Raw genomic sequence first — 12,381 nt, forward strand, 5'->3', positions numbered from 1 at the left:
ATTAATGTAATATACGTATTGATATTGTAAGGAAGTAAATTTATTTCACTATTTTACAATCCGCTTTCAAATATTTATCTCATCCTTTATAAATTATGTTGATTGTTCGTTGAATAATTATTTTATATTCCCGAATGCGCTTAATGAATAATATTAAGATGAGTAGCGAAGGTAGTACAATATCTAACATTAATGAATGAGTTAAAGGGTTTTGGGTTTTACTAACACGGGAAGGGCAAAATACTCTTTTGAAAGTATAAATACCTAATGAGAATAATTTATGGCAAAGGAAACACACGGGTGAGACTCCGTACAGCTGTACCTTTTGCACCAAGTCCTTTGGAAGAAAGGAACATCTCACCAACCACATCAGGTGAATTATTACCCATTTCATCTTTTCTGCTGAAGCACCGCACCACCCAGTTGACTCTTCATTACCCAACATGCACCAAACCAAACTTACACTCCACCACAACACACTGCAAGTGGAAAATACAAATGCCAACTATACCATTCAGATTACTCACTCACTGTTCCCATGGTTAATCTGGGGTCAACTGTTATTCATATAATTCCATTTCATCACAATCGCCACATGCTCATCTGTTTCACATTATCGTTTTTGAATCTGACATTATTTTCAGCATGCTTCAATAACAACTGCCTATTGTCAGATCTCCATTAAGCTAACCCAAATTGTGCGGATCTATCGCGTACATATAATATATTTACATTTTGCATGGACTTTTATCATTCATTTTGTCTTGCTGCATCTGCCAACATATTCCCTTTAATGTAGCATTATCACACAATCAATGCAGAATCTTGTTCCCAAACTTGCGCACATTCCTAGCCTCGAATTGAGAATAGAGAATGGATGTAATTTAAGTAGCAAAAAAAAGCTTATCAGATTTTCATATCACTAGCAGTTATTTCGCTCGGAGAAAAAAAACATATTCAGTAATATAATCAATTGTTATCAATAGGAAACATACAGGAGAGACCCCCTACAGCTGTTCCTACTGCTCCAAATCGTTCAGCCGGAAGGAACACCTCAATAATCATATCAGGTGAGATCCCGCTTTTGCCTGGCGGGTATGAACATTAACAATTACAATTTACTGAAACCATTCCATACTGCTGCATTAATCGGCCGAACTTGTTTTATGAGTGTATTCTGATCTCTTTCTTATTTGAACCCATGTTACCATAACGCAGCACTATTATCTAATCACTGTGAATAATGTGTTGTGCTGTTCTGCATCCTTAACTGTGGCTGTTGTTATCAATAAAGAACATTGTATCGGGACTCTTTAGGAAGGAGCGAGCATCTTGCTAATTACATCAGGTGAGACCCCTCATATAGTCTCACACACCCACCTTGGTTTACCATAAAGCAGACAATTTGCCCTCTAAACTTGTGTATAGCTCCTTTCTTTTTTGTATAAATTTATAATTTATTTACAGGTCTCTGAGGAAATACATACATATGTTTCATGATGAAATGCTCGCCATGAAAAATTGTTTTTTCACAATATTTAAAAAAAAAATATATATATTATTCTTTTTCTTTATTGTTTGCTACGAATTTATAAAAAAATGTGTAAGTATGAAGAAACAGAATCAATCCCTTCCCATTTACGGGTAATACTGGTCTATGCTGCGACTAATGTGTTTTGTGTGTTCAGGATCCATACGGGAGAGTCACCGCACCGCTGTGAGTTCTGCCAGAAGACATTCACCCGCAAGGAACACCTCACCAACCACCTGCGTCAGCACACGGGAGATACTCCCCACTGCTGTAATGTGTGCACCAAACCCTTCACGAGGAAAGAACACCTTATCGCTCATATGAGGTCAGTGATTCACAGACTGAATAAGAAAATATAAAGAACTCCCTATAAAGGTCTATAGCTGAAATTCCCGCCCTTCCAGTACTTTCTATTTTCAGATTTTTCTATTTTCTCTTCATCATAGCAGGAAAAATCGCTAAAAGCTCAAACCGTATTTGAAAAAATATATTTTAATGTATATTATAAATAATTTATATTTGGCAATGACCAGTAATAAAGAAAATGGTCTTGATGAACCATGCTACAACACTGGTTATGGTGTATGCCTTTCTCCTATTTATCTTTTTTTTTTAAATATTTTTTAATGTATACTTACATCATATTAAATTGTTGCAGCCGTTCTCATACTGGAGACAGGCCATTTGCTTGCGAGGAGTGTGGGAAGACCTTCCCCCTGAAAGGAAACCTGCTCTTCCACCAGCGCTCCCACAACAAGGGTGCTCAGGCAGCCCGGCCCTTCCGCTGTGATCTCTGTCCCAAGGACTTCACATGTAAAGGTAAATACACACACTCGGTCATAATTCAAACCTTCCTATTTACTATTTACATTTTTCATTGAACCCGATATCTATCTTTATGTGGAAATCTAGGCATTTACAAGGCTCATGACCTGTCATTGACATTAAAGTGAATTCGCAGCATGATAATGCTCGCCCCATATTGCGAAAGTGGTCAAGACATACTTGGAAACATTGAAAAGAAAAGTCCTACCCCACCCGTCGTATTCTCCAAACACTGCTTCCTCTGACTATCACTTGTTTCGCTCAATGGCACCCTGCCTGACTGACCAGCATTTCCGGTCTTATGAAGAAGTAAAAAAAAATATCAATTCATGGATCGCTTCAAAAGATGACCAGTTTTTTCAACGCGGGATTCGTACGCTGCCCGAAAGATAGGAGAAAGTAGCGACCAGTGATGGACAATGCTTTGAATCATAAATGTATCGACAGTGTTTTTTACAATAAAGCCTCAAATTTCGAAAAAAAGAACGGAAGCAAAGTTGTACACCTAATATAATAAAACAATTTTTTTTCTCTGTTTTGTGTTTCAAAGATTTGTCTCCAGAATTTCGCTTTTATGTTACTTATCGTTTCCACTTTAGCCACACAATATATTAGTTAAGAGAGAATTATGGCGAGTTGTATTTTCGATACTGGGAACACTGGAACTTATTTTTTTCATTAATAAGCTGCCATAATTGTTTGTCAGTGAGTTGTTAAATGTTTTGAATCGTGTTTTGTCAGTGAAATAAAATGCTTCTTTGTGGTTTTAAAGAAACATTCTAGTATTTTACATTAATTACACTGGAGATTATTATTTTTTTACAAGATTTCTATTGAATTTGATTGCTTTTTAAAAAGTTAAATGGGCATACTGATTTCAAAACTGTCTTTAATTTTCTTCTATTGTGTCAAGTTTTTTCTCTACAGCTTATCTTGTATATGTATGTGTATATGTATATATATATGTATATATTTTAAATACTATATATGTATGCTTGCTGTTTGTTAAAATAACTTAACCGCTTGTGTGAATATAATTTAACTCAGTAGTTATTAACAAATTAGGACAGAGATGTAGAACATTTTAGAGAAGGAAATATGGAAGTCTAGACATATACAGGATTTATAACCTGACATTGACCGATTTAAGTGGCCACCTTTACACACTGTGGTAACATTCAGCATTTTGCCCGTGTTTGAACACCCATAATTATATATGTATAGACTCTTTGAACGGTATATTTGGTTAAAAAAAATTACGTGTAAGGTTATTTTTTAATTCACATGCCAAAAGTTACTCAAAAACCAGTTGTCAGATCTAAGTCAATGAAGATTTTGTTTTCAATTTTTTTTTTGTATTTTTACATTTGAATGCATTTTATTTGCTTTTAATGTAAATTTATAACCTAACCGTAAACCTGAATAATTAACTTTTACATTACTGTCACATACATGTGGCTACCTTACTTTGACGTTACGAGTGATAAAATCTACGACCTTACTAGTAAAGCCATAGTAATAGTTCAAAACAATTGTATTTTATTTTGAATAATTTTGTTTTTACTAATAAATGTTCCCCCTGCAGGCCACCTGGTCTCGCACCGGCGCTCGCACACGGGTGAGCGGCCGCACGCGTGCGAGCAGTGCGGCAAGACCTTCGTGGAGAAGGGCAACATGCTGCGCCACATGCGCAAGCACGAGGCGGAGGGGGCCTTGCCCACCGGGGCCGTGCAGGTGCTGGTGGTGGAGGGAGACGCTCCCGCTGCGACGCCCGCCGCGCCTCTGCAGCCCCCGCCTCTCATGCACATGACGGGACAGGTGAGTGAGACAGTGAGGATTCAAATAATATTTGTTTTTTTTTTTTCAATTTACATTTGAAGCTCTTTAATATGTTCATATACACTATGGTAAAATCCCCCTTTTACGTTTTTCGAGGGGCAACAAAAATGAGGAAATTAATAATGTTTGGAAAAAATGGATATACATCAAAATAAAATAGATGTACTGGACTATATAGTGTAAATATATAATGAAGAACTTCAGCCCTACGGGAAATTGGATACAAAAATTTTTTTTGGGCGGGGTAAAAATTAGAGCATTAAATTGTAGGGCAAAGTTTCTTGAAAATGTACGGAGATAATAATAAAAAACATTTCAATAAAAATGCACTACTTTGAATGATGTCACTGGTTCACATAAATCAACCTATGATCTGAGAGCTATGGAAGATTTCCGGTCTGCTTGTCGCTTCTGGACCAACGGGAAGAACTGAATGAGATTAAGCGGAAATGAACCTCTGAAGTTACACGCCGAGTTATTTCAGAAATACAAAACTTTAAAAAATCCTAGTGCTAATAATACGATATATAATTTATTTATTTTTAAATTTGATTTAGTTTAATAATCAATTAACAAATAAAAAAACCACTGATTTTCCCCATTTGAAATTTTTTTTACCTATTTTCAACGATTTCATTAAAAATGTTTTGTATTTTTTCAATCAATATTATAATATGTTTTATTTATTGAATTAAAAAAACACATTGAACTAATTGTATGTATGTATGTATTTAAATTCAAAAACACTAAATAAAAATTTGAATTTGCATAAAATAAATAAAATGATTTTTCCCCTAAATGTTGGGAAATTTTATTTATGTGGTATCACTTATTTTACTATGGCACCACAGAATTTCAACTGAAGTCCATTAAAATTTAATGTTATATGAAAATGCTGTAATACAGTGAAAATTTTATTTTAGGTAATAACCGAAGCTGGAACAAACCGCACTGTCCTCCATCACCAACAGCAGGGACAACAAACTACCATGCCTCACCACCCTGTCGTAGTCAACTACTAAACTCTTCCCTGCACCAGTCCTAGCGAACACCACAGGCCCCTGTGATTCCGTGATCTCCAACCAACCTAGGGTAGTAACTAGGCCAGGCCGGCACCCATCATCGGTGATATATGTACACGACAGATTGTTTCCACATATTAATGCTAAAGACTTGTATCAAGTATAGGATATTATATAATTTTACATTCTTATTTTTGTACCACGCTAAGTGAAAGCTCTTATGTAAACTAATTTCGAATAAACAAAAATACTGGTTCTTTTTAGCTCGGTACACCAATCGAAACTTACCTGTATGTCTAATACTGTCATTACTCCAATAATAACTGTTACACCATTTATGTATTGAAAATATTATGCTTTTGATGACTGAGCTATAGAGATGAACGCTGTACAATTAATTATATTGCGTCACTACAGATATTAATGGTGCAATGACAAAATAAATACTAGTAAAAGAATTATGCTTCCGTGAAGGTACAAATTATTGACATGGAGTGATGGTGTTACTGGATAACATTTGTTCTACAGAAGAGTTTGGTGAATGTTGAATATTGTCCATAATGGTTGCCATAATAAGTATAGTTAGGTTACAGTCAGGAGTTGGAAATAATCAAATGAATCATTCAAACTAATTCATTCAGTGTAAAATTAAAGCAATTTGTCCGAACGTCATACGCACACCTATTTGTATATTTTCAGTCAAATGTATCTGTTTCGAAGTTTCCATGCTCTTTCAAATGCACTCATTTGGTGTGAAGTTGGCGCAATTAGATTACTATTCAGTTAGTCAATGTAACTATAAATTTCCTTACAAGATTTTCTGCATTGGAACAAATAGAATGGAATTTGATTATTTTCATTGGAAAAGATTCACCTCTAAAGAGTAGAACACATTTCAAATGTAGAACCGCTCTGATCCTTCCGGAATGTGTTCTACAGTCCTCTGGGTTTCTGTTCAGTCGAGCCGTTGTATATAAAGTTGTTACCTTACCCCATATAGTTTAGTGGAATAGATAACGCGTGTTGTACATCACAGTCAGCATTTATAAGGATTTAAATGACCAATTACCGAGTGTTTACTATCACTCGGAAGATGAAGTACTCGAGAGGTGACGTTTCGTTAAGTGTTAATAATAAGTTGTTTGTGAATTTCTTCCAATGGAACATTCTATAAAAGTATGTTATTTTATGTACTAAACACCGCAAGCACTTCAGCGAAGAGTTGATATTTTTTCTAGTGTCATTGTTAGAAAAATACATTTGTATATTTATGTAATGTAAAAAAAGAAACCCATAGGTGTATAATAAATTAAGATCAAATTGTATTATTTGTGAAACTGGCGAGTATCAAGATTATATTGTATATTTATGTAGGTTTTTAGAAAATCAAATATTTAACTTAAATCTTATCCCAGTTATTCTCTTCCACCTCCATAACAATTATTATTTTTTACTCAACTCATATTATAGATTAAGACCCGGGAGAGTTTTTGTATCTTTTTTCTTTAATATTCATTTCAAAAAGAGTGATGCTATCAACAGAATTAGATGTTATGATTCAACGTTTATTTGTCTTTTTAATCTCTTTATTTAACAGTTTATATTCAAACATTTTTTGCAAAACAAATATTTTTAAGATACTACACCACTGAATATGAATTTAATTTTAAAGATGAAACCCGCGTATCACATTTTTCACTTATTACTTATTAACACAAACCTTAATAAATCACAACACTTTATAATTAAATATGTTTGCCGATATTTGTTATTTTAAAAACTCAAATAGATAAAAAGTGGGTTAAAAATGTGATATGTAATAATTGCGTCATATTTTGAGTAGTGTTGATCAGGAAACTAATATTATTTGTAGCAAAATTAGGGATGAAACTCCCAATTTCAAATTGACTTTACTCTTACTGAACACAAAAAGTATGTTTTAAGATATTTGAATCATAATCATTTATGTTCCTGTTTCTTGCCACATGATTTATCCAGAGCTGTCCTGACTAACCAGGCCACAATTGTAAATTAGTAATATAGCAGTATTTTTTTTTTAAAATGCATTGAGCAGCAAGTAAAAAGTTCAAATAAAAAATTAATTATGTCTTCAAAGTGAATTCAGATTTCAAATAACTTCAGATAACACTTTTTCATATTGTTGGTACAAATGTAGTTTTTCTTTAGAGAATCTTGCAAATGTATTTCGCTTGATGTGATTTTAACTAAATTAAACTATGCCATTTTCATATACGTTTTGTAAATAAAGATATTTTTAATGTGAAAATTGTTCCGAGGGTGATTTCTTTAGCAAGATTTGTATCTAGGAATCACGGGTGATTGAAAAATATTTATACTAATTTATTTATTGTTGTACAATAATTTTAAATTTTGTATGATTTGTAGAAATAGTTTGGTGATTGGATTTCAGTGGCAAAATACTTGCATAGCCTATTTTGTACTTGTAACACTGCTACTGATATTCAATCCATAGTGATAATCATTTAAAATTACATAAATGCTTCATGCATTATATCAGGTTTTCACTGGCGATTTCTGAATGTTTGGATTTTGTTTGAGTTTTACAATAAATTAATATTTGTAAATTGTTCTTGAATATCTCGACGACATAATATTTAATAAATTAGGTTTATTTTGATGGCAGCGTTTATTTCTTTGTTGCTTTAAAAGTTCATTATGCATTCACTATTAAAATGGGGCTGTTATTAAATTGAAAATTATTTATTGCAAGTATTCATAACATTTAGCAATATGAGTTTGCTCTTGACGGGAGACTAATTCTAATCTGAAGATTGAATACAGAACTAAAGCAATGCTTTATCTAATTTATGTTTATATCTAGGCCTTTTAATCTACTTTAATTTAACTAATAATTTCAGTAAAAATTTACATACCTATTTGGTAATTTATTTTTAAGTAAATTATTATAATTTTTACTTGCTTTGTGGCTGTCATCCACAAAGCGATTGATAAGTCAATCAAATTAATATTCTTTATTCCATTGACATCCTTTTTTATAAATAAATAAATATTTAAAGATTTCCTCGTTTTATTTATTTTTTACTTTTTATGTACACGCATAATATGTATAGTGGTGGTACTGTGGAATAGGGAAGGGGAAGAATGAAACAGATTAAATGCATACACAAAAACTTACCTGATGCCGCCCGTCAATTAATAAATGCGTTTGTAGTGTCTAGTCGATTATTGTAATGGTATCTACGCAAGTCTACCAATGAATTAAATGACTCCCCTACAGTCCAGTCCGTATTGAATGCCGCAGCGAGACTTATTTTTGGAATCTCTAAGTTCAGTCATATCACTCCGATACTTCAGGAATTACACTAGCTAAGTTTTCCACAGAGGGTAGAATACAAACTCTTTTGGCTTATGTATAAGTCACTGCACAACTCTGCTCCAGAATACCTAAGGGAACTCTGCTTTCCAGGTGAACTTGCTGACAGACGTCTTACGCTTAGATCAGCTACATCTACGTCGAAAGGAAAAGTTATACCGCTACACAAACAGCGCACTGAATACGGCGAACTCGCATTTGCGGTCGCAGGCCCTACGGCATGGAATGCTCTCCCAGCAGAGGGGCAAAACTATGAAAGTGAAGTGATGTTTCGGAAAAAACTTAAAACACACTTGTTCTCGAAATCATTTGAATAAATCCTTCGCATGTACAAAGTACATTGTTTTTCTCAAATTAAAAAAGTTAAAATTAAATTTATATCTTTTTATAATCACTTTGTAAAGCGCCCTTGAGGTATTATATTATGAAAATGGTGCTATATAAGTTATCCATAATAATAATAAAGAATGATAACTTTACGGAAATAAAAAAATAAATGTACTATACAGTGGATACATTCCATACTGCACCATGTAAAAAAAGTATAGTAAAAAAAAAAAATGCTGCTCGGGTTCCTACTTAAGGTAAAGCCGACAAACAAAATAAACAATATTAACATTTTTACCCAGCAGTTTATAGTACATTCATACTTGGTTAATTTGTGTTTTACATTTCTCTCAATGAGGAAATTGATTGTTTCCAGGGAGTTCACTATCTTAATTTTGTCAATAATACTGTGCATTAATGGTGAATATTGCATTTCTACACATCTTTATTACTGTGCATACTTTTGCCACACATTTGTCACCAAAATGTTATAAAAATAAGTACTGTAATCAGAATAAATTTTCTTTACAGACAAAATTGTATGAATAATTCAGCTTTCTAATCGGGATCAGAATGTAAAAATTAAAGAAAACATTAAATCAGTTATAGTATTCAAAATAGATAGACTTAAACATTTACATAGTTATCATATATAATTTTAGGTAAAAAAAAATATATGTACAAACTTTACTGGCACTTCTATTAGCGTCACAAATGGTTTCAAAACCACAATGACAACAGAAATTCATAGAGATGTAATATCACCGTCAGTTTCATCTACTTTGGATCAGACTGTACATATTGTCTATGTACTCATTTGGTAATATTAAGTGTACATTTCTCGAAAGGTATTATGTCTGTATGATGCAACACAAGCATGGTCAGAATATTTATGTTTTATGACTGGTTTGAATTCACGCTTCCAAAGCGACCCTTTCGGGTTTGACCTTTTCTTTCTTCGGGAGGTCGCCGGGAACATCGGGCAGCTGGTCCTCTAACTCATCTTCTTCAGACAACTCTTCAGGAACATCGGGCAACTTCTGTGTAGAGCGAATAATTTCATCGAGTTCAGATTGAACGGCCATTTCATCTTCATCTGTAAGAGCTCCACTCAACATTTCATCTATTTCTCTTTGTTTATCGACTCCTTCCTTGGTTTCTTCCAATATTTGTTCTATTTCATTAATATCGAGAACTGCATGCACCTTCTTTAGCGCACTGTTTCCAACTTTTAATCCATCAAGAACCTACAATTATAATAATGTTTTAAAATTTAAAGAAAAACACAAAATCACAGTCAAATCAGTTCATGCGTTTAAATATTTTTAAGATAAGATATTATCAGTATTTATGTTACACGTGCATTTTTTTTAGTTTGAATGTACATATTCTAATTATCATATACTAATAGCATTTTTTAATAAAAACTTTTACTGTGTTCTTGGTTATTCCAAATTTGTGGAAACAAGAATCGCTCATCTTTTATTTCCATAAAAAAAATTAAGAAATGTTTGTTTTAAATAATTCAATGTTTTCAGATAACTGAGTCGTCTATTTCCAATAACAGACATCTTCATACTCGATGATATTGGGAATACGAAGTTTGAAAAAAAATCAAAATTAAATTTTTTAACTATTGCAATGACAAATTTTATACCTATTCAATGTTTTTTATATGAATTTGAGGATAAAAAATACAGTGATACTCTCGTCGGATCTTTATTTTGTAAATGCGAAATTATATACTTTACTTTCGTTATTGAGAGATTCTTTTGTTTTGTTTGTCAGAAAGAAAGTTAAAATGAAAGAGAAAATTACGCTACAAATAACATTAATTAATCGAAATCATTAGTACGAATGGCTACCCAAGCCCAAATTTAGACTATCACGCGCAGCGTTGTAACGTAGTCGACAAAACGGTATATCCAGTGATAGTTTTAGATATTCTGTAACCCTTATAGATTTTGCACAGGCCTTCGAAAGTAAACAAATATCAGTTGCGGCAAAACCTTACATGACACCGAGAAGGAACCATAAGATGTTCATTCGCATTCATATAAAAAAATATATAAACTTAAAATTAAGGCTAAAACAGTTCTTTCTTTGGAAATAAGACTAATTAAACAAACCAGGTTGTGGGCTGGACTCACGAATCAGAGGTTTGAACCCCAATCGACACAATGTGAATCCCATTTTCTTACAGTGAGATATTTACAACTTGTTGAAAATACAAAGAACTTCCACCAAAAAAAAGAACGGTTATTAGAATGTTTTAAAATTAAATATCGTTTTAATTTTGCATCTGTAGTATCAGACATCCCTTATTATCAAAAAATAAAATAAAAAAGACACTGTTATTACGACTAATTAGTAAAATATTTAAAAACAAACCTCTATTTCTATTTGAGCAAATTCTATATCATGCACTAGTTTTTCTAAGTTTTCCAGTTGCGAGTCAGTACTGTTTAACAATTTTTCTTGGTATAGTTTTTTACGAAGCAATAATTTTGCCCGATCTTTTTTTCCATCAGCCAACAATTTTCGAGCTAACAATCTGTCTTTCTCGAGTGTCAACTCAATACGTTTTTGATATATTTTTAGTTTGTCTCGCTGTTGTTTAAGCTGCAGAACGGCTTTATCTTGTTCTGTAATTCTACTAACAGGCTTTTTGTGTTTTCCGAATAACGCCCCCATTCTGAAAAATAACAAATTACACAGTAATATATCGGAAATAATTCAAATTAAAGGTAAATAAAAATTTCATTACGTTGACAGAAAGATAACGAAATAAACATACTTTAAAAAATAACGTATAAAAAAATATATGCATCAAATCAGACTTTAGTCTTTAATTTGTAATATGAAAATACTTTATTTCAATATTTACTAATGACGACGTTATTTTTACGATTATATTGATTGAAAATCAAAATGCAGTGTCACAGGACGTCACAGTCAAAATAATTGATAAAAAAACACAAAGTTGACAGAACTTTACCATAGAATTTGACGTTCTACTGAAACATAGACAACGTGAATGTCTATTTTTCATTTTTTCTTGAGGTATACCCTCAATATACAAACAAGACCATGTCGCTCACATAAAAAAAATTGACGTTATTTTTTAATTAAATAACGCGTCTCTAGTAAAAATTCCTTCAATTTGTGCTGTCCTCGTCTGAACTCGTACGGACAGGACCTTATGACAATAGCGATTTGCTTGTTCGTTCGTATTTTAATCATTTCAAATATCATGTACATCTTGATATAATATTAAAAAAAGTTTTTTTTACTCACTCATGATAAACGCAGTCGTGTATTTATTTTCTCTGCGCTCTTGGGCAAACTGCAGCCGCATTTTCGTATTTTCCCAGCTTTCTGCCCCGTGCAGCCGAGGCTGTTCTCAAAGCTGGTACAAGACAATGTTGTCCATCTATTTTGGTTTAGCGTGCATGCGTGAT

The 12,381-nt window shown here is 32.8% G+C and overlaps 2 protein-coding genes across 14 annotated transcripts in view; one reads left to right on the forward strand and one right to left on the reverse strand.

The window, feature by feature from the left end:
• Nucleotides 1–7,565, forward strand: part of LOC148283085 (uncharacterized) — a 37,230-nt gene extending 29,665 nt beyond the window's left edge. For 8 of the 13 annotated variants that reach the window (XM_088223996.1, XM_088223999.1, XM_088223998.1 and 5 more), the window contains 6 exons: nucleotides 290–373; nucleotides 987–1,070; nucleotides 1,689–1,856; nucleotides 2,190–2,350; nucleotides 3,942–4,174; nucleotides 5,119–7,565. In XM_088223996.1, the coding sequence (XP_088080122.1) occupies nucleotides 290–373; nucleotides 987–1,070; nucleotides 1,689–1,856; nucleotides 2,190–2,350; nucleotides 3,942–4,174; nucleotides 5,119–5,217 (829 nt within the window). In that variant the 3' untranslated portion in view covers nucleotides 5,218–7,565. The remainder of the gene's footprint in view (nucleotides 1–289; nucleotides 374–986; nucleotides 1,071–1,688; nucleotides 1,857–2,189; nucleotides 2,351–3,941; nucleotides 4,175–5,118) is intronic. The other 5 variants (XM_088224000.1, XM_088224003.1, XM_088224004.1 and 2 more) reach the window with 2 other exon arrangements.
• Nucleotides 7,566–9,514: 1,949 nt separating this feature from the next.
• Nucleotides 9,515–11,936, reverse strand: Vps20 (vacuolar protein sorting 20). The gene is made up of 3 exons (XM_088224011.1): nucleotides 11,718–11,936; nucleotides 11,312–11,615; nucleotides 9,515–10,167 (listed from the first exon to the last, which is right to left on the reverse strand). The coding sequence occupies exons 2-3, from the start codon at nucleotides 11,612–11,614 to the stop codon at nucleotides 9,835–9,837; spliced, it is 636 nt and encodes a 211-aa protein (XP_088080137.1). The 5' UTR covers nucleotide 11,615; nucleotides 11,718–11,936; the 3' UTR covers nucleotides 9,515–9,834.
• Between the last annotated feature and the right edge of the window lie 445 nt (nucleotides 11,937–12,381).

This window comes from Micrasema longulum, unplaced genomic scaffold (genome assembly GCF_059751315.1).
Source record: "Micrasema longulum isolate JH-2025_06_02 unplaced genomic scaffold, ASM5975131v1 h1tg000261l, whole genome shotgun sequence".
In the NCBI taxonomy this organism is placed as follows: Eukaryota; Metazoa; Arthropoda; class Insecta; order Trichoptera; family Brachycentridae; genus Micrasema; species Micrasema longulum.

What these genes read in the sequence shown, in the direction of transcription:
- Vps20 (XM_088224011.1), bottom strand. Translation starts at nt 11,614, where the DNA reads ATGGGGGCGTTATTCGGAAAACACAAAAAGCCTGTTAGTAGAATTACA. An exon ending in TTGCTCAAATAGAAATAGAG is followed by an intron (nt 10,168 to 11,311) that starts GTTTGTTTTTAA and finishes TTATAATTGTAG; the next exon opens with GTTCTTGATGGATTAAAAGT.